The sequence below is a fragment of the Hemicordylus capensis genome, chromosome 2 (assembly GCF_027244095.1).
Source record: "Hemicordylus capensis ecotype Gifberg chromosome 2, rHemCap1.1.pri, whole genome shotgun sequence".
Classification (NCBI taxonomy): domain Eukaryota; kingdom Metazoa; phylum Chordata; class Lepidosauria; order Squamata; family Cordylidae; genus Hemicordylus; species Hemicordylus capensis.
The window spans coordinates 428973435-428995876 of NC_069658.1; the positions used below are offsets into that span (position 1 = coordinate 428973435).

The 22442-nt window shown below is 44.7% G+C and overlaps 1 protein-coding gene across 1 annotated transcript in view; it reads left to right on the forward strand.

Moving 5' to 3' along the window:
- The window catches only part of LOC128344054 (neurofilament medium polypeptide-like), a 62191-nt gene extending 41600 nt beyond the window's left edge, over window positions 1-20591 (forward strand). The window contains exons 5-9 of the mRNA XM_053293487.1: window positions 6798-6965; window positions 8372-8497; window positions 10554-10774; window positions 13143-13198; window positions 13491-20591. Of these exons, the coding sequence (XP_053149462.1) occupies window positions 6798-6965; window positions 8372-8497; window positions 10554-10774; window positions 13143-13198; window positions 13491-16168 (3249 nt within the window). The 3' untranslated portion in view covers window positions 16169-20591. The remainder of the gene's footprint in view (window positions 1-6797; window positions 6966-8371; window positions 8498-10553; window positions 10775-13142; window positions 13199-13490) is intronic.
- The last annotated feature ends 1851 nt before the right edge of the window (window positions 20592-22442 follow it).

Here is a 22442-nt window from a genome sequence, read left to right on the forward strand (position 1 = left end):
TGCTCAGCAGAGCTGAGTGGTTTGCCCAGCTGACCTCAGGCAGCAGGAAGAGAAAGGGTTAATTCACCCAGGTCCTCCTCCAGCTTCCTCTTTCTTATTGTCCACCTCTCCCTCCCTTAGAAACAAGTAGGATGAAAACAGTTCTCTCATTGGTTGCTTTTCTGTCTATTTTCAAGCCAGCAGGCAGCTCCAGTTCAGATGTTGAACTTCTACTTCGAGTTCAAGCAAAGCAGGCCGCTCCAGCCTTGCAGGCCTCCTCTTTTTGGCTAGTAGTGTAATCTTGCCACAGCAGCAGCACGACAAAGCAGAGCACCAACCCTCAGTCAGAGCTGAAGAGCGCTGTGTCTCTTGGCTGGAGGGGGCAGTCCTTAATGTTTGAAAGAGTTCAAATCTGGTGGGGTGTGTGTGTATGTGCATGCTTGTGTGTGCACCCTCAGTTGTGGTTGCGTAGCAATGAGGTAAAGGTAGTGTGCGCATGTTCAATGGCACTCTTCTTCACTGTTGAGCCTCATGTTCCCAGAGCAGCGGGGCTGAGCCCCAGTAATAGAGGGTTCCTGCCTCCATCTCCACCCATTCTCTGCCAGATACTGTAGACTGTGGCTTCATGAGAGTGGCATTCAGCAGCCCCATTATGCAGTCTAGCATGGTTGCTTCCACTTTGCAAAAGGGGTTAGTGGCCAAAAGAAAGTGGCTTCTGATAGCCCTGTGCCCAGTGTCCTGTATTTAAGAATTTCTTATACCTCAAGGCCGGCCCCCCTCCCCTATATACCAAGGGTTGCCAGCCTTGGATTCCCAGATGCTGTTGGACTACACTCCCATCATCCTTCTGCAGCCCTCAGGGACATATTTTTGGGTGGCACCGTTTGCTTCCAGGGGAAGGGGGAATCATGGAAATTCTGCCCCCACACCGGCAAGCACTGGTATTGTATTCATGTGGAACTCTTCAGCAGCACCGGTGCTTCTTCATGCCATGTAAGTGCTGCATTAGGATGTTGGTCACTATTTATAGTTACATCTGGCATTCGGAGGTATGGTGCTTCTGAACAGGGAGGTTCCAGATAGCCATTGTGACAGGTGATAGCCAGTGTTAGACCTCTTGTTCTCCATGAATTTATCTATCCTATACTTCCTATGCAAGCTCAGAGTTCCTTTGCACAGAAGAGACTGTCTGCTGTGTCTCTGTCTGATTCAGTGCTCTACGCAGCATGCTTGCTTCGGAAGAGCCTCTGCTACTGATGGGTAACTCTGTCCTGTTTCTGCATTGATGTGATTGGTTCATTCAGTCCTCAGTACAAAGGCATAGCAGATTATCTGCCCTTAGAGAAGGATGCCTATTGTATCTCTCTCTATATAGATTCTCCTGGGTGTGCCTTGGAATGTGCGTCCCAGCGCCCAGCTGATTGGCTGGTTGGCGGATGCGCCTGATTGGCAGAGGCACACCCAGGAGGACTGGTTGCCGCCACCGCGGCTCAGCTGTGGAGGCCAGAGGTGGCGGGCCCGGCCTGGCCGCGGCGGAAGCAAGGCCCAGGAAGAAGGGGGAGGCAGAAGTGGCAGTGGGGAGGAGAGGTGGCTGGGCCCGGAAGCAGAGACTGGGGCAGAAGTGGGGGGAGAGGTAACCGCCGGACCCAAAGAGTGCACAGATGCTCTGTGCGGGGTCAGCTAGTTTCAATATAATTCACTACTCTTCCTTAGCTTCTTTCAGTCAGGAGGCAGGTAATGCTGTAAAAGTCAGTCTGTTGGGGTGTAACAATGAAGCGTGCCTCCAGGAATTTTTAATGTAGGAGTGGGGGCAACATGATTTAGCTGTCAGAGTTAAGTTCGGGAAACAGTGCTTTAACTGGATGAATGCTGCTAATGTGAGGGTGTGCCAGCTTTGAAGCTGGCAGTTCTTGTCTTTCATGCTTTGGCTCCTTATCTGCAGATGCCCCCCCCCCCCCACATCCCCTCTTTGAACTGGTTTGTGATAAGCCTGCCAGGATTGACTTTGGCACTGTGTGCTGCATTTTTAATCTGCCCTTTGTGCAAAGCTATAATCTTCTCCACCTTATATTTTCCTCAGAATAAGTCTGGCTAGAGATAGGGATGGGGTGGGGATTGAAAAATTCAGACATCACATTTCATGAGTACAACCCTGCAGCCCATTTCAAACTGGGCACACAATCCTCTGTAATATGTGCCAACTTGAAATGAACTTGTTTTGTCCACACACCCCCGCCCCAACCCTGCCAGCTGTCCAAGGTAGCAAGCCTTTGCCACCATTCACACTGTCGCCCACATTTAGCCAAGTCAGGAAGGGGCAGCCGGAAGACTGAGGGTGGCAGCACCGGTTCATGCTTGAAAGCATTGGGAAATGGGGTTGAGCATGCTGGTGGCAGCATCCTGGCAAGCAGGCTTGTGCTGCTGAGTTAGTTTGTGGTAGTGTCTTGGCCTCAACCCGGAGGCCCTTGGTTGTCCTCATGTGGCTTCCTTGCAGCCCTTTTTCCTCAGTGAGGTAACTTGGGGCAAGAAAGGCAAAAAGAGGTGGTGAGGAAAGTATGCCATGGAAGATTGTGGTGGGGAGACCCTTCTAGCCCCATTATTCTCCTCCTGGTGACCTTGCAATGGGGCTTGATTCAGACTGAGAGGCAAATTTAAACATATTCTAAGCATTACTGGAAAACAATTCATTTTCATTTGACTCATCCCAAATCAAATTGTTTACCATCCTTTAAAAAAAACAAACCAAACCACTCTTTTGCAGCATTTGGGTCAGAACAAACCTGCTTGGCACATTAAGGATTTCCTTAGAATTCTACAAAAACTTTTCTTCTAACATGAGCCACTTTGTGCTCTGTACAAGGACTATTCAAGCATCCCTCCCTCCCTGCCCATGCATTCAGCAGGTGCATATGGGGAGAATGGAAGCAGATTGGCTAGCCACACACCCTGCACTGACATGCCAGCTGGCCACATCCCTTGGGTGTCCAGCAAAGGGGAGTGGTGCGCACATGGTGGTATCAAGCATGGCTTGTCCCCATAGCTAAGCAGGGTCTGCCCTGGTTGCATCTGAATGGGAGACTTGATGTGTGAGCACTGCAAGATATTCCCCTCAGGGGATGAAGCCGCTCTGGGAAGAGCAGAAGGTTCCAAGTTCCCTCCCTGGCTTCTCCAAGATAGTGGGGTTGAGAAAGATTCCTGCCTGCAACCTAGGAGAAGCCGCTGCCAGTCTGTGAAGACAATACTGAGCTAGATGGACCAATGGTCTGACTCAGTATATGGCAGTTTCCTATGTTCCTATGTTCCTCTGCACCAGATTCCAGATCATGTTGAGGACCTCTTTACATGTTCAGCACTGACCTGTGCACTTGCAGACAACACTGGACCAAGGGCAGTCGTCCCATGAGACAAGGCGAGAAAGTTGCCTCAAGCAGCACAGTCATTACTTGGCTAAGGACTGTTCTTCTCTTCCTCTTCATTTTGCTGCCCCTGCTTCTTCCCTTGATGGCTGCTGGCCTGAGAATGAGGAGGAGGAGGAAGAGGTGAGGACATGAAGAAAGGGCATTAGAGTCCTGAAGATGTTCTTCTGCTTCCTTCCCCTTTTCTTCGAAGGCCAGCAGCCATCGATGAAGGAGGCAGAGGAGGGCGTATGTACTCTGGGTTGTGCAGTGGTGGCTATCCACAAAGGAAAAAGAGGAGTCAGCTGAGATTAGTCTGTGTGTAGGCATGGAATCAAGCACTGGAAGAAAGTAAGAGGGTGGCATTTGGCACCCTTCCTGAGGCGGAAGGAGATCTTGGTTTGCCACTGCACTGAACACCAGTGTTCCCTGTAACAGGGATTCCAAGATGTTGTTAACTACAACTCCCATAATCCCCAGCCAAAGGCAGCTGGGAATGATGAGAGTTGTAATCAACCACATCAAGGAATCATTGTTACATAGAACCCTGCTGTGTGTGTGTGTGTGTGTGTGTAAGTGTAAAGGTTTCACTAAAAGGGCACTGGATTGTGGGGTAATGAGGAGAGATTTGAAAGCTGTGGTTCTGGATTGCTTGAAGCAGTGTGGTTTGCAAGTTACATCAAGGGCTGTGAATAGGGCTGTGAATAATGTAGGGCTGTCACTTTCCTTTTCTTTTTTTGGTAGAGTATGAAAAAAGCCATATCTATAGACAGTTAACTTTAACAGCATAATCCTTGACTGGCACTGGAGTTAGGTGAAAGCAGGAGCTGAATCTTTTCCAAACTATTCTCCCCTTGCTTTTAGTAAGTGGAGTGATGGTACTGTATAGTAAACGGCTGTGCGGGTTGCCAGCCAACCAATATCTCTCTCATCATCTGGTGATCTGATCCCTCCGATAATCCGGGATTGCAACTGGAAAAGTCAGTCAGACATTGTGCCATGCCGCAACAATGCCCTGCCCAGTTCTGCCCTGGCTCTACTCCAGAACCCACCACATTCTTTCAGATTCTGACCCTGCCCTGCCAGGTTCCACCCCTTCCTGGGGGTGGGTGGGGGTGGGCAGGATTTTCAAAATCAAACGTTGGTAGCCCTAAATGCCAGCAGGTTTCTTGTCTCCCTGTCACCCATATCCTGTGAAAGCTAAACACGTGTCCTCAGCACTTATTCCTGAAGATGTTAGTTCCAAGTGAAGTCGCCCACACCCTGTTCCCTGTTTACCCAGGAATTAAGTGTCATGCTCTGTGGCAGGAGGCTTTTCACTGCTGGTGGGCAAACAGTGCATTCTAGCCCCGATCCTTGTTCCTTCCCAGTCAGGGGAGAGGTAGTAAAAACAAGATTGGCAATGCTTCTTATGGAAACAGTTTTAAACTTCCCATAAGACGGCAGCGGTGGCGGATGGGGGAGAATGAAACAAAAGCACAATTTACAATGACACTGATGAATGAGAGGAAGGAAACAATACAAGAGCCCGATTCTTCCCCCTCTGCCAGCAGCAGAGTAATTCCACTGAAACCACTGGAAAGCAGCTGGCATAAATCAAGTACAAGTGGAGAAAGGCATAGGTTAAAGAATATATGAGGGCAGACAAATCCCCAAGGTGTTCTGCGCCTTAAATCTTTCAGGTTCGGTCTTGCCTGCCCCTGAACTGCAGGAGAGTATGCATGTGGTTTGCTCACTGGGATTATGATTCCCTTTGAGAGTTATTGAGCTGAGGCCACCTTTAGAACAGCGAAAGAGAGCCCTTCCTCAGCATCTTGACAGCATCCGTCATCCCATGGGTATCTGCCAGAGGTCAGGAGCTGCTGCCTGTTACCAAAATGAATGCTAAATAAAAACAAATAGAAGATCTATGAGGATAGAAGACAAAGGGGCAGGGGACAAAAAGGGTGCAAACCCAGGCTCTGCTTACGTCTTGGCAGCGGTGCTTCTGTAAGCAGAGGACAAGAGACAGAGATGGCAACAAGCTCTCTGTGGACCAGTGTTGCACATTTTTCCTGTAGAGTGAGGCAGCAGAGCAGGTAGGTTTAGAAAGGCCTCAGGGGACTTACAAGGCTAAAGTGTTTCTACGGCAGATCTAGTGCCAAAGCACGCTTCTTCTCTTCCCTGGGAGAGAAGGTGATTCAAGGCTCCTGCGGGCTCCGAGTACGCACTCACAGAAGAGGCTGCCCGCTGCATCACTGCATAGTTTGCTGCTCTAGTCTTGCCTTTTCTTCATCAGCCTCTGCTGCAAGGAAATGCATCCTGCCACACTACAGCACTGAATACGATTGGATCATCCGATCGCTCCTGATACAGAGACACAGGAGGGCTCCCCACTCTCAGAGGAGGCTCCCCATGGTGTCCTGGCCTGCACAAGTCTCATTCTAATCAGAAGATATGCCCAGGACGGAAACATTCACAGAAATGCAGTGGGTGGGGCTCCTCTGAAGGCACATTATTCTATCCTCACATATTCTGAAAGTAAACTCTTAATTCAGAAAGAATGAAACCTATCAGACATTTGGGAGCACATCTAGAGGTATAAGACACGTCCTATGAGGCTGAAGGAACTGGGTGATGGACTAGAGAAAAATGTAGAGACAGGATGATTGTTTTCCAACACCGATTTTTATTCATTCATTCAGCACATTTGTGTACCACCACAAATGCGTATCTCTAGGCAGTTTACAGAATGACAACACAAAATTAAAAAGCAGTTAAAATGCTAATGCAATTTAAAATGTAACTAAAAGCCTGGTTGAATAGATGTGTCCTGAGAGTTTTTTCAAAACTAGCACGTATGGCAAAACTCTTATTCTGACAGGGAGCATATTCCAAAGCTTCACAGCAACTACAGCAAAGGCCTAGGCCTGGGTCACCCGTAGATGAGCTGGTGGCAACAATAGACAGACCTCCCCAGGCTATCTCAATCGATAACAGAGCTCATGAGGCACTCTCTTAAATGGACCTCAGAATCTTTTAAGAAGAAGAAAAACCATCCGTTGACAGAGGCTAGCTGCTGAGGTTACCTTCCTGTGGTATACATAACCACTCAAATACAGAACCCATTGACCTTCTCTCCAGTGCATTGCTGTATGTACATGCAACCACTCTAGGATGCATGCACACGATGCAAATGCGCATATGATACCATCTCAGAGCCATTCTTTAGGTTCCACCACCCACTCCAAGGTGGCCTGAAGCAAGTTGCTTTTGAACATGCGTGTGCGCATGTGTGTGTGTATGTGTGTGCAGTACGTATATGTGTGTGCATATGTTGTTGTCATGCACAGCTGATCTACCAGTGTTTAATTCCTGGCTGTAATTACTGTAACCTTGCTTCCTGCATGGGAATTCAAGCCAGTCTTCTTCCTGCTGACCTAGGAACTTGAGGAGGCGATGTCACAAATCAAGGATGTCTCCGTTGAGCTGGGGATTGACAACAACAGGTTCAACCCTGACCTACACAGGATTGTGGAGGATGTGAGAGCTCAGTATGAAGACTTGGCCATCAGGAGCTGGGAGGAGTTAGAAGCACTCACCAGAAGTAAGGTATGCACCCACTAGCCACTGAAAACTGTCCCATAGCCTTGTATTTGAACATCAGTTCTAATGGAGTGGCATATTAAAGGAGGATGATTTCTAATTAAAATGCCATGGCAGCTACGAGAGAGAATACAGAAAGGATGGCACACAGGGAGGGAGGGAGCTGTTTGACCACAGTATGAGATTTTCATAAAGAAATTTATGAAATGTGAATATGAGATTTATGAATATGAGATTTTTTATAAAGCATGGGTCCTGTCCCCTCAGAATGCTGGGACAATTCCATGGGAGAACTTGCTGAATGATGTATAGTTGACCCAAATTTGTGGGAGATAAACACCTCAACCATACAATGTTTTGATGTTTTGACCAATGGACATTAGTGGACAGACAGGCAGGCAGAAGCTTATTTATGTATTGAATTCAACAGTTCCTATTCAACACAGGGCTACGCATATTAAAGGGCTGTGTTCAGTTACACTCTGGATTTGGGTTGCACAGGTCAGCATTGTACAGATCCACTGAAAAAGTCGGCTTGTATTAACTTCAGTTGTGAGAATTATTTTTGGCAATGAGACATTCTTGTTGAAGGCACCATTTCTCACAATGGGCTGTTTGGCCCTCTAGGAGGTCATCCACACAATCAAAAACTGGGGCTATTCACACGACCGCTTGAGCAGGCGGGTGAGGGAGGCAGGGTTCAACCTACCTTCCCCCAGATTACCACCCTGAGCTGCTGCGGCGCACAAGCCTTGTGCCCACACGGCCAGCTCTACTGAGAACAGTGCCAGTAAACAGAGGCCAGGACTCATTGTCCCGGCCTCTGGGAATCCCACAGTGTACCTTGTGCCGAACACAGTGCACTGGGGGATTCCCCCAGGGGACGGACACTCTAGGCACCCATCTCTGTGTCAGCACAAGCTGCAAGCTGCTTGCACTAAACACAGTTCTGGCAGCCGGGTTAAGGGCGCATTTGCCCTTAACCTTGGCTAAGAGCCAGGCTTCTGGGCTGGGTTTAGCATTGCAGCACCACTGAGATCCCTGCAGATCCCAGCAGTTCTCACAGGAAGCCAAATGAAAGGAAAGGGGGAGAAGATAAGGATGACTGATGGGGCAGTAAGTGTCCAAAGCCAACATTCGGCATTGGACAGGACTAGATGGTGCCCTGTCGGTCATAAAGCTAGCTCTGTATGGTTTGTATGCTAAGCCTTGGGGCTCTCGATCTCTTAGAGAGAAAGGAAGTTTGTATTACAAGTCTCAGCTTTAATAAGTACAGTCATGACTCCTGTTTTTCTCATGGGCTGTGTCTGCTCCTGATCCTTTCTTTTTTCAACCTTCCTACCCAGTACCATGCGTTGCTTTTATTAACAGGAGTGTAATGTTAATTGTCCCCTCTTAATTGTTCCCTCCAGCTGAGTGAAGGAGAGTTACTGTCTGCAAAGTATGGGGATCATCTCCTTGATGACCGGAGGGTGATTGCAGAGTTGAACATACAGATCCAGAAAATGAGGTCTTGCATTGTGTCTCTGAAAAGCCAGGTAAGATATAACTGGTGGGAAACTGGGGGTGGGGTGGGGGGACTATGAAGAAATGCCAGAAGAATTTGCACAGATGCTTAATTGCTCACCCCCAAAAAAGGACCACCAAGCAACATGTTGCATTAAGTGCATCAAGGCATCATCTCATACTGCGTGGGAGATGGCATCATTAAGAGACAGGCTTAAAACAGAAAAGTGCCTCTTTTTTGTCAAAAAGCAGACGTAGTGGACCCAGTCTCGATCAGGACTGTAGCACACAAGGAAGAGTATTTCACAATTGCCCTCTGCTCTGTTTTCCCTGTCACCCTCTTCCCTTCCCCCAGAGCAAAGAGGCTTTTGTGAACACTACGTGTCATTTAGCCATACAACACAAACGGCAATGTTTGCCCTTTGCTATTATTACTGGGCATTTTTAGGGATAGGTCCTGGTGATTTAGTAGACAAATGCCTGTTTCATGCCATGTGTTATCTTGGACAGAGAAATTGGGCTGCAGTGCCCAGCCTGTCAACATTCATTGTGAAATCAGCGCTGTGATGAACAGCTAAAAGTTACAACACTGCATTCACAAAAGAATGTCTCAGTTCAGGGATGTAGCTATAACTGAGTAGATGGGTTCAAAGAACCCGGCCCCCCACAGCTCCTGAGGGCCCCCAGCTCCACCCTTCCCTATTTTGTTCATTTTCTCCCTCACTTTGAGGGACTGCTAGGAAGAGGGGTGAACATGGGCCCTCGCTCCCCTAGCTATGCCCCTGCCCAGGTTCCAGTAGAGTGGGGTCATTTTACAGTCTAATTCAAGGCTCCAAAAATTATTTCCTCCGCACCCAAAGCTGCCTCCTTATCAGCCCTCTATGCTTCATACAATTCAAACTCAGTTGTCTGCAGTGCACTAAGACAACAGCAGAAAAAAGAACCCCAGGAAGTAACACACTTACAAGTTTTTAAATCATTGTCACTGGCAATCTGATACCAATTATTTTTGATCTAAAGTTTAAGCACCAGATGTTGTTGACTACAACTCCCAGCATCCCTAGCTGCAATGGCCTTTGGCTGGAGATTATGGGAATTGTAGTCAACAACATCTGGGAATCCCTTTTAGAGTGAACACTACTTCACACCCTGGTTCTTCAAGGGTATTGATATGCCCAAGGAGTGCTCAGGGATAAAATGCCTATGGCACATTCAGTTCTTTACTTGAATCAAATGAGAACCATTAGGCAAGAGCCTAAGGTACATAAGAACAGCCCTGCTGGATCAGGCCCAAAGCCCATCTAGTCCAGCATCTTATTTCGCACAGTGGTCCATCAGATGCTGCTGGAAGCCCACAGACAGGAGTTGAGGGCATGCCCTCTCCTGCTGTTACTCCCCTGCAACTAGTACTCAAATGCATCCTGCCTTTGAGGCTGGAGGTGGCCTATAGCCCGACTAGTAGCCATTGATAGACCTCTCCTCCATGAAGTTATCCAAACCCCTCTTAAAGCCATCCAGGTTGTTGGCTGTCACCACACCTTGTGGCAGAGAATTCCACAAGTGGATTATGCATTGTGTGAAAAAGTACTTCCATTTGTTGGTCCTAGATTTCCTGGCAATCAGTTTCATGGGATGACCCCTGGTTCTAGTGTTATTTGAAAGGGAGAAGAATTTCTCTCTATCTACTTTCTCCACACCATGCATGATTTTATAGACCTCTATCACGTCTCCCCGCAGTCGTCTTTTTTCTAAACTTAAAAGCCCCAGGTGTTGTAGTCTTGCCACATAAGAAAGGTGCTCTAGGCCCCTGATCATCTTGGTTGCCCTCTTCTGCACCTTTTCCAGTTCTACAATGTCCTTTTTAAGATGTGGTGACCACCAGAATTGTGCACAGTACTCCAGGTATGGCCTCACCATAGTTTTGTATAAGGGCATTATAACATTAGCAGTTTTATTTTCAATCCCCTTCCTAATGATCCCTAGCATGGAATTGGCCTTTTTCACAGCTGCCGCATGTTGAGTCGACACATTGAGTCAACACTTGGTAGCAGACTACCAATGCGTGCTTTTGTTTTTTGTCTACTCTAGTGTCTGCATTTAGAGGAAAACATCAAAGAGGTTGGACGACAGGGTGAAACTGCCCTCAATGATGCTAAAGGCAAACTAGCTAAGCTGGAAGATGCCCTTCACAGTGCCAGGCAGAACTTGGCTCACCTGGTTAGGGAATACCAAGATCTGATGAATGTCAAACTAGCCTTAGACATAGAGATTCTTACCTATAGGAAGCTGATGGAAGGGGAAGAAATCAGGTGAGTAATTGGGCCCATGTGTGTGTGAAATGAGCTAATCCAAACATTATCTTAAAAGCAGTTTCAGCAAAATTCTACAGTGCTCAAGATATTTGGTGAGGGAGAGGGATGAAAGAGGGCAGTCTCAGATGGCATGCAAGAAGATCTGAAACTTTTTGAGATGGGAGTGACATACTTCTGTTTGGCGGCAGCGGCAGTAATTGCAGCAGTGGGTGTAATTTTTTTGTTCTTTTAAAAATAATTCATGCCATTCCTCTGCAGGCAATGATGGAAACAGCAGAGCAGCACCAGATCTCTTTCCAGTAGCCAGCTTTGTCTGCCCATCTTTTTTTTTCTGGAATGCCCCAAGAATTATGCCAGAACATCATGATGTAGCATAATTTGCAAGGAATTCCAGGCATGCTGCAAAGAGCTCCAGTGCTTCTGGTGCAGCTGCTACTACTGCCCAGACAGACATGGCTTTACATCTTTTTAAAAAAGAAAGATGACTCTCACTGCTACCACTAAACAGTAATGAACCGCTCCCCCAGAAAACCTTTAGAAAGTTCTGCCTTACTTACAAATATATGAAGATCCAAGTAGTATACTTTATTATTACAGTCATTGACCCAACATCACAGAAACCATGCAAAACACAGTGAAAATAATACAGTAATACCAAACACCGATAACTCAAATCAGCTCAGACCTGATCTTACATGCAGCCGCACAAAATTTGTCCACATAAAGTGTTGTAGATACACAGCGATCAGCTAATTAAATAAGTGTATATCCATCATCCATTCTAACAGGGATAGTTGATAAGAGGGGGGACATGAAGATCCAAAGATGATGGATTACTTACTGCTGCTGCTATTTATATACAGCTTTTCAATAAAAGCTTCACAAAGCGGTTTAGGTAGAAAAAGGATATTAATATGAAGAATAAGAATAAGATTGTTCCCTGTCCCCAAAGGACTCCCAATCTAAAAAAAATCACATGATAATTCTCTAAAGTCACAGTTCTGAAACTCTGTTGTAGAACAGGAAATTGAATTCAAGGCCTGATTTGCCCATTAATTCCAGTGTATAGATTGGAGATCTTTAGCCCTAAGTAGACATTACACTGTATGTGCACTCAGGTGTCTGGCAGGCAGCAACTCCTCTTCCTTTTTCCTCCCAGAAAGAACGTAGCAGTAAACCTATCTTGTCTATGTGACTAGCTGTACATGCTTTCATTTTAAAAGTGAACCTTGGTACAGGTCCCTCCAGTGCATGGTACATATAGGGAGCATACTGCTGTACATGCATTTGACATCTTGTGTGAAGAACTGAACATGTGTACAGAACTGTACTTGTGTACAATGGCTGACATCCTGACTTAATGAAGTGCACATGCAGCAAAGGAAGCATGCGAGCACTTGTTGCATTCCAGAATAATGCAGCAAGCATAGTCACGCAAGGGGGGACAATTTTCACCAATCTCCCTTCCCCTCTGAAGCAAATATGCCCCTAAGAATCACCCCCACTTTGTCTGACTGCCCATGTTGCTTTACTCGGAAATGCAGCAAGTACATGCATGTTTCCTTGCTGCATGCGTGCTTTGTAGGTCAGGCTGTTGGCCACAGTAGAGAGATTGTATGTGTGTTGAACATAATGTGTGAATAGGGCTCTAGATTATTTGAAATTCTGATGGTTTCTATCCACTCACATTCCAAACAATGAGCAGGGCAAGAAAGTTTTGCGCATTTGCCAGTTGCTAACCCTAACCCTAACCCACCTTGTTTTCTTCTCACAGAGGGAACAGGGAGAGGAAGAGAACCCAGCGACAAATGGCTCCTTTACAAAATAGACCCCACTGCTATGATACCTTAATGGGGTTCTGATGGGTTAATGGGGGGAAGGCAGGGAGTTATTCCTCTTCCTTTTTCCTCCCAGAGAGGATGTAGAAGTAAATATATATTTTCCCAACTATTATTATTATTATTATTTTATTTTATTTTATTTTATTTTACATTTTATATCCCACTTTTCCTCCAAGGAGCCCAGAGCTGTGTACTACATACTTAAGTTTCTCCTCATAACAACCCTGTGAAGTAGGTTAGGTTGAGAGAGAAGTGACTGGCCCAGAGTCACCCAGCAAGTATTTGGCTGAATGGTCAGGTCTTCCTGGTACTAGTCCAGCACTCTAACCACTACACCACACTAGCTACTATTTAGAATGCTCTTGAATGGGAGCCCTGAGTTCCAAACAGCTAAAAGACTGTCCTCATGATTAAATGAAGGTCTGAAGTGGGCCAAGATGTCCCAAATTTCAGGCTATTATCTAACTGCTAAATCATCCTTCTCCTTAAGACAGTTCATGTGCTTTGTTTTGTTTTCCTCACAGCATGGAGTCTCCTTCACCTGCTGTCATTAGCAGAATCTACTCCAGCCCCAAACATTGTAAGTATATTTTTAACAGTTTAATGAAAGCTCCAAGCATGCTCTAAAATTTCTACCATTTTGAAGGACATTCTACATTTCACAAGGTCCCAACTATTCTCTCAGTGCTGAGAGGAGGGAGCCAGTAGAACCTGGCAAAGCTAATCGGACAAGTGGGAAATACCTTTTGAAATGAAATACTTATGAGGAATATCCTTCAAATTTAGGAACATTTGCGGCATGGATACAGAAACTAAAAGTACCATACATAGGAGAGCCCTCTCAAAGTACGTTGTGTTTCCCCCCTTTGCAGCTTCATCAAATTCCAACATTGTAACCACCACAAGCGTGACAACCAAAACAAGAGAAGATTCAACAGATAAAATGAGCCACAGTAGAAGCAGTTTGGAAAGTGGACTTTCTAGAAATCAGAGTCATGAAAGTGGGAGAGTATCCAGTGATGATTTCTCTAGAAGCCATAGCAATAGAAGTGGAGGCACTCCAGATGGTAGCTTTGCTAGAAGTCACAGTACACGCAGAGGTACCCTGGAGAGTAGTCCTTCTAGAAGCACTAGCAGTAGAAGTGGAAACTTTGCAGATATTGAAGACACCATGGAAAGCAGCATTTCTAAAAGTCATGGTCGTGGGAGTGGGAGTTTTCCACAACATGATAGTTATAGGAGTCACAGCAGCAGGAATGAAGATAACCAAGAAAGGGGGCTTTCTAGAAGTCCCAGTAGTGGAATCAGAGGCATCTCAGAAGGTAGCCTTCCTAGAAGCCAAAGCAACAGAAGTTGTGGTTTAACTGACAGTGTATTTGCTAGATCCCACAGTGGTGCGAGTGAAGATATCCAAGAGAGCAGCTATTCTAGAAGCCACAGTGGCACGAGTGCATCTTTTGTAGAAGGTGGACTTTCTAGAAGCAAGAGTGATACAAATGAAATCCGTGACAGCAATGAAAATGAAGAATTTGCTGAACCTGGTGTTTACAGAACTAACACTGCTGAAGATGGTGGGGTCCCAGTGGGTGGTATTTCTAGAAGTCATGGTGGGTCAGATAGCTACATCTCGAAGGGTAGCCTTTCTAGAAGCCAGAGTGGTAGCAGCCATGGAAGTGAAGGATACGTTGAGCCTACTGTTTCCAGAACCAACAGTGCTGAAGATGGAGGGGTCCCAGTGGGTGGTGCTTCTAGAAGCTATAGTAGCGGGGTTAGAAACAGCTCACAGGGCAGCCTTTCTAGAAGCCAGAGTGGTGGCAGCCATGGAAGTGGAGGATTTGTTGAGCCTGTTGTTTTGAGAACCAACAGTGCTGAAGATGGTGGAGTCCCAGTAGGTGATGCTTCCAGAAGCTACAGTGAATCAGGTAGGAACATCTCTGAGAGTAGCCTCTCTAGAAGCCAGAGTGGTGGCAGCCATGGAAGTGAAGGATACGTTGAGCCTACTGTTTCCAGAACCAACAGTGCTGAAGATGGTGGGGTCCCAGTGGGCAGTGCTTCTAGAAGCTATAGTGGGTCAGATAGGTACATCTCGGAGGGTAGCCTTTCTAGAAGCCGGAGTGGTGGCAGCCATGGAAGTGAAGGATACGTTGAGCCTACTGTTTCCAGAACCAACAGTGCTGAAGATGGTGGGGTCCCAGTGAGTGGTGCTTCTAGAAGCTATAGTGGATCAGATAGGTACATCTCGGAGGGTAGCCTTTCTAGAAGCCAGAGTGGTGGCAGCCATGGAAGTGAAGGATACGTTGAGCCTACTGTTTCCAGAACCAACAGTGCTGAAGATGGTGGGGTCCCAGTAGGTGATGCTTCCAGAAGCTACAGTGAATCAGGCAGGAACATCTCTGAGAGTAACCTTTCTAGAAGCCAGAGTGGTGGCAGCCATGGAAGTGGAGAATATATTGAGTCTACTGTTTCCAGAACCAACAGTGCTGAAGATGGTGGGGTCCCAGTGGGTGGTATTTCTAGAAGTGACAGTGGGGCCAGTAGGAATAGCTCACAGGGTAGCCTTTCCAGAAGCCAGAGAGACCAAAGTGGAGGCTTTGCAAACATTGTCTCTACCAGAGCCCACAGTGAAGGGAGGCAAGAGGGCAGCCTTACTAGGTATCACAGTGGCACTAATGCAGTCTTTACAGATAGTGGTGTTTCTAGGAGCCCGAGTTATGGAGGCAGAGGCACCTCACAGGATCGTGGCTTTAGAACCCCAAGCATTAGAAGTGCAGCCTTGACAAACAGTGTCTTTATTAGAACTCCCAGCAGCGCAGGTGAAGATGTTCATGAGGAAGTGCTTTCAGGAATTCATAGTGAGGCAAGGGAAAGTGTCCCAGAGGCTGGTCTTTCTAGAAATATTAGCAATGAAAATGTGTGCATAAGTGAAGCTAATCTTTCAGAAAGCCAAAGCTCTAGAAGTGAAGGGTTTTCACAATCTGGACATGCTAGACTCTACAGTAGGGAGAGTAAAGATGAACCTCGCCTTTCCAGAAGTAGAGATGCTTCAGAAGACAACCTTTCTAGAAGTCACAGTGGTGAGAGTGGAGGTCCTGTGGATGCATCCACTCCTATATGCCCCCACAGCAGAAATCGAGATGCCATGGAATATAGCCTTTCCAGAAGCCACAGTGGAGGAAGTGGGAGTTTCAGAGCAGCTGACTTTTACAGAAGCTCTAGTGAAGCAAGCAGAGGTGTTTCAGAGGCTGTGCTTTCTAGAAGTGGCAGCAAAGAAAATGAGCATTTCCCAGAGGGTGAACTTTCTAGAAGCTACAGCTATGGCAGTGCAGATGCATCACACCCTAATGTGTCTAGAACCAACAGTGCTGAGACTGAAGATGTTCCAGAAGGTCTGCATAGCAGCCACAGCTCTGCAAGTGGAGGGATTTCACAACCTGGAACATATGGAAGCCAGAGTGGTGTCTACTTAGCCTATGAAGTTTACTCTGATCCCCATCATGATGTTCCGATCGATGAAGTATGCTACTATGTTGAGTCCCGTCCAATGGAGTAGGTGTCCTACACGCAGATCCAGATACCTTCTTCTAGAAGTCCCAACCCATCACTTGGCTCATGGACCACAGATGGGGATCCACATTAAGCCTTACATTACCAAGGCTCACCGTTGGGAATGGGACTCTGCAGACTCGGAGGTGACAACGCAACCTTTCTTGTCTGTTATGGTTTGTGGAGTCAAGCTCATGGAGGAGCTAGAGTCCTTCTGGTAGTATAATCTGTGGTGAGGGAAAGTAATATATATGACATACAGTTATAATAATACAGGCATTAACTACAGGAAGCCATAAGCCATAGTCTTTTGACCAGTATTATAAGCAGTGCCTTTCCCCCTCCCTTCCTTTTTCTATATTTTATGTTACTTTCTCCAACTTTTAATATGCATTCTGAGTTTTAGCTGCTGGTTCTTGGACACTAAGGTTTGTTTTTCATTTCCACAGAAGACTCTGAAGAGCTTTTAGGGTGTACCAGCAAGCTTAAACATATATCACAAGCGGGTTCTTGGCTGGCCCCAGTCCATAATAAATCCATATTTTTAAATGCATTAAGGCCAGTTTCATAGGATATCTTCAGTCATACACTTCAGCTGTCCATGAGTTTTTACATGTGTGTTATTCCTCCACCCATATGTATAGGCACATGTCATAAGGTTAATTTCTAGTAATTGGCCTCACCTTGTTATACCAGACGTAGAGTTTAATTCTTGCATGCTCTGGTCAGTTGCTAAAGCTGGGGGCTTGCTCCAGAAAGGGAGTGGGGTACAGGGTTTGAAGTGCAGCAGGCAGAAGGTACTGCTCTGTTCATCACATCAGGGGAGAAGACCAGATTCCTAGTATCCATATCTGCTGTAGCCAATCCAGAGGCTTCACACTGTCCATCAATAGTTGTGGCCAGTGTTCCACATCGTTATTCCCTTTGTGCCTGAATAGGGCTCTGAGAACTCTTAGGTAGTCCACTAGGTTAGATCTCATGAAGTTCATAGTTTAGATCCTGAAGTTCCTGCCCTATGATTGCTTTTCAGTGGCTTGATGTCTGCAGACGAGTAGAAATTACCTGCGTGGATGTGTGGAGACAGCACTATGCATGCATGTATGCATACATTAAAAAAAGATAGAGAGTGAAGTTCAGCGTAGTAAGTACACATCCGAAGCCAACCTTGGTTAATTTTAGCCTAGTTTAGATTGGATCTGTCTACCCAAACACAGCCACATTACATTCACCTTAGCATGTTGTAGATCAGAGAACAGTACAGTAAGTGGGTGTCTGTACTCTGTATAGCTTGACATGTTTAAATGGGCTTAGAAAAGTCTTGGTGTTGTGTCATTTCCCAAGTGAACAAATTATAGTCCAAGTTTTAGCATATGTTGTAAAAATCCAAGGTCTTTGTTGCCTGGTGGTTAGTTCAGTTTTGATCAGGAGTTGAAATTCCAGGATTGATTGGGTAAATGATTGATTGTTGTAAACTGCCCAGAGATTTGCATTTTGGGCGGTATACAAATATGTTAAATAAACAAACAAAGGGGCTTGAACAAGTCACAACTTTTTAGCCTCCCATCTCTGATATTAAATATTTAATGCAAAGAATGGTTGTGAAATTTAATGAGATGAGAATTGTAACACACTTTAGCCCCAATCGAGTGAAGGTTAGATTTAAGTCCTATTGAATTCAAATCATCTGGAAGAGTTAATTACAATTAGGTTCCATTGATTTCAATAGCACTGTTGATGCTTTGATCCCCTTTCCTCCCCGGCTGGAGTTTCTTTCTCCACTTATTAGTCACAGAGAAGATCCAAGTCAAAGAAGGATCATGTAGTGATCCTAGTGATTATGTAGAAGAGAGCTGATTTTGTGGTAGCAAGCATGGCTTGTCCCCTTAGCTAAGCCGAGTCCACCCTGGTTGCATATGAAAGGGAGACTACCGTAGAAGTGTGAGCACTATATGGTGCTCCATCTTAGGGGATGGAGCTGCTCTGGGAAGAGCAGAAGGTTCCAAGTTCCCTTCCTGGCATCTCCAAGATAGGACTGAGAGAGATTCCTGCCTGCAACCTTGGAGAAGCTGCTGCCAGTCTGTGCAGACAATACTGAGCAAGATGGACCTATGGTCTTATTCTGTTTATGGCAGCTTCCTATGTTCCTAGTGAAAAAGCTAATATAATAGCACTATGTTGATAATCAGATTTGGTGTGTGAGGATGTCACTGAGGGCAAATAAAGATAACTGAGAGGAAGGGCAAGCCAAGCTGATGCTTCCTTTATTAGTCACTTGGGTGATTCCACTCAATCAGGGATCATGCAGTGAACAGGATGGTGTGTCAGTACTATGTAGCAAGTCAAATTTGGTTCTGTGGGGATGTTGCTGAGAGCATGTGAAGATAATTGAGAGAAGAAGTGTCAGCAATGCAATAAAATGTTCACACATTTTCAAAAGGATGCTGAAAAATCATTGAAAAGGGGAGGGATTTTTCAACACTGTTGAATTCTTTTCCAGAAAAATACCAGTAGTTTTGGCTCAGCCCTAGGAGCAACTAACTTTCTCTGGATTGGAGCCTGTGTGTTCTCAGAAGTGGTTAATAAATGTAATGGCAGTCCTCAAACTGCTTTAGGTATTCTTTTTAAAGTCCATTTGTAGCAGGAGAACTCTACAAGGGGATGAGGTGAGCAATTACCTTGTCTGCAAATACTAGGCTAGTTCACACATTCAGTAACTGGGTAGGGCAAGCATCCTACCCAAGTTTGGGAGCTGCGTACACACCTCTTTTGTGACAGTGTGCAAGTAAAAAGCAAGGTAGGAGGCTGAAGAAGTGATTGTGGGCATGGCTCTGTCCTACCCAGCAGCTGTATCCAGCTATTTAATGAGGTAGGAGGAAAAGCCCTCCTACCCAGCATGAGTCTCACACACAATCCTTTGACCCGGCCTCCTGCCTTGCTTTTTGCTGTCACACAATCACAAAACAGTTGCACGCATTGCTCTCAAACTTGGGTAGGATGCTTGTCCTACTCAATTAGTGATCATGTGAACTAGCCTGTGTTTTTTCCTCCTCCATTGACTCTTAATACCCCAAACTAATTGGGTCTTCCTGTGCTGCCTTTAAGGGCAATGAGGTCTATGAAAATCCCATGCATCTGACTTAGGTATGTACAAGGAGAAGCAAACATTTAGGCAAGTGGTGATTGTCTTTAAAATGCTCGTTAGAATGCAGTGCTAAGCAAAAAGACGGCAATTGTGGAAAGTTACAAGGGAAGAGAGAAGATGAGAGAGGCTGACCATGGAATGTGAAATTATCACAGTCAGGATCATCTCCAAAGAGACTGTCAACAGGAGAAGTTTCATGAAGTTCCTATTCACAGATTAAAGACATTAACTTGTGTGCTGCCCTGTTTCTCAGCTGATGATTTCAGGAGTAGCATGAAAGCCAAATGTTAAGACAAGTATCCACCATGAGGTGGGTTGCCATTTCTCTTGGGATATATTTTGGTATTTGCTGAGATAAAGCTATAAAGACTGCATATATATCTTTGCATAATTTATTTTGGCCTTTAATGTAATGCTTAGTTTCTCTTTTGTTGCAGCTAAAAAATACTCTTTACGGTACCATTTCTGTGTGCTGGGATCAAATATTAGCCATTACATTGTACTCATGGAACCTTATTGGTATTATAGATAAAGATGCTTTAGTAGATTTTGTGGCTAATTGCAATTCCTATAATGCACCTATATTGCTGAATGTCCATGAGACAAGAATGTTTTTCCCCACTAGAAAATTTCAGGGTGTTGGGGAGTCTTGTATTAATAGTGATTTTTTTCTATGACACAAGTGATGTGTCTTTTCTGCTATTAGCATAGTTGGGTGTGGAACAGATTACTAAAAAGGTTGTGGGCCCAGTGTTTGGCAGTCTTAAAAAGCACTTTCAATAACCCATGTATTGGGGCAAGATTTTGTGTACTGAATCCTTCTTTTATTGAATGAGATCAGTAAGATCAGATTCCACAGCCACTGGGACATGCTCTGAAATGTGTTCATCCTTTTTGGTTCTCACTAGTCATATTAAATGGCATCAAGATATTTTTAACTGGCTCTTCATTCCCATAACAGTTGAGAACCATCCCAATAAAAGGACGACAACATTTAGGAAGGCTCAGTCCTATGACTGTGTATAATCATTCTTATTCAGCTTAATTTTAAAAAACAAAAGTACCACAAAAATATTTTTATTATTTATCAAACTTTGTTAGCCACCCCATAACAAATTGTTCTCTGGGTGGCCCAATTTAAAAAAATATATATGTTCCCAATAAGATTCCATAGTGGCACTGACAGCTGATTTCTTGGTATACTTCCATGGCATTGTATCAAAATAGGTCTACTATAAGATGCTTTCCTCTTCAGTGTTATGGCTCTGTTAATAAAGTACTTAGCTATATAAGTAGAAAAGATTATTGGTATCATTCATTCATCTGCAGTTGTCTTTCTATTTCAAACATTTGCTTTTAGCTTAATAGCAAAATCTGCTTTTTAGACACACTGCTGCACAGAGGGCTTCAATCTCCTCTTTTGACCCAAAGCAAGTAAACTCACACATTAACAAAACACTTTAGCATTGCTTATAATAATAGACTGTCACATATAGGGATGTGCCAGCTGTTATTTATTTCAAAGACTATAATAAGGGACAAAGGAAAAAGCAGATAGCTATCTGTTATATGTATATACAACAGAAAGACGATGTACAGTGTTTTTACATAAGATTGTACAAAGGATAATCACAGTAATTTCAGATGGTCAGACTCATTATCCGCACTTTTATATAGACTGTTCTTAAAATGGCACTTAAACATTCCTGATATGTGTGCACACTTTTCATTCAATCACCTGTCTCTAAGGATTTCAAATTTTCATATTAATGTTAAAGAATCCTAAGGTCACATCAAGTCAGCTTCCTATTTGCAGATAAATAGCTACATCAATTAAACCACAACAGGTATAACACCTACATTAATATCCTACTACAAAGTAAGCCAGTCCATCCTGGGTTCTGCTGAGTGGCGTGAAGAGGTATCCTGTTAACCTTTCCTTTGAGATGGCTTTCTGAATGTATCTGCTCTTGCTATGGTCTGTCTAATCTATATTTGGAGCTGTGAAATAATTTCCTCCTAGAAACCCTGTTTTGGCCTTGCCCTTTTTCAGCTGTGTGGCACTCTTGTTTGGGCCTTTTGGAATTAATTGTTGCCCAATTATCTCTTTGGAGTGTACTCACTCTAGTACCCCTGGACCATTTGGACATAATGGCTGACATGATGAGGAAAAATTATTCAAAGTAGGCCCATTTATATTAAATTTTTATATTGTAAGTAATTGCAGTGGGACCACTGAATAATCTGAATAGTCATTTCAGTGGGATTACCTTGAGTAATGTGACATGTCAGCCAATATGCCTTATACATCATTGCATAAGTACTAGGGATATGCAAATTGATTTGGGTACAAATTGATTTGTACCTGAATCTAGCTGATTTGGATGATTTGGAGACAAAACAAATCACCCCTGTGGTCCATTGGCTAGATTCAGGTACAAATCGAATCACACCTGATTTGATTCGAATCGATTCGACATTCAGATCCCTTCTATTAATTCCCCCAGATTCCGAGCTTTCATTTTAAAAGAAATAGCTATGCTCTAACCCTTGTAGAAGTGGAGTTATGGAGCAAAATGTGTGGTCACTATTTTTCCAGTGTTTTGATTCTTTGATGTATAATAACTTTCCCTCATAATAAATCCCTATGAGGATTCATTACACACCTTCATTTCTTCTTTTCATTTTGACTGTCTTTTCAACAGTGCTAACTGTCAACTGCCATGTGCCAACTACACCCCACTCCCACCCGCAAGGCAGTGGGGTACTACTCAGTTTATGGTCTAGGATTTTTTTTCAAGTGTTTAGGTTCTTTGGGATCTAATAACCTTTCCTCATAATGAATCCCTATGAGGATTCATTACACCCCAAAAAGTCCAAACATCTCAAAAATTCTTAAAATATAAACTGAGTACCCAGTGGCTTGTGGGGTAGTTGGAACATGGGATGCCACTAATTCACCACCATCACCTGCAAAGCAGTGGGGTCAAAATGAACAGAAGAAATGAAGGTGTGTAATGAAGTCACCAAAAAATCTAAACACTTCAAAAAAACCTAAAAAATAAACTGAGTACCACAGGGGTGGGGGGAGGATGTAGTTGGCACATGGCAGTTGACGGCACTGTCCAGTGACAGTCAA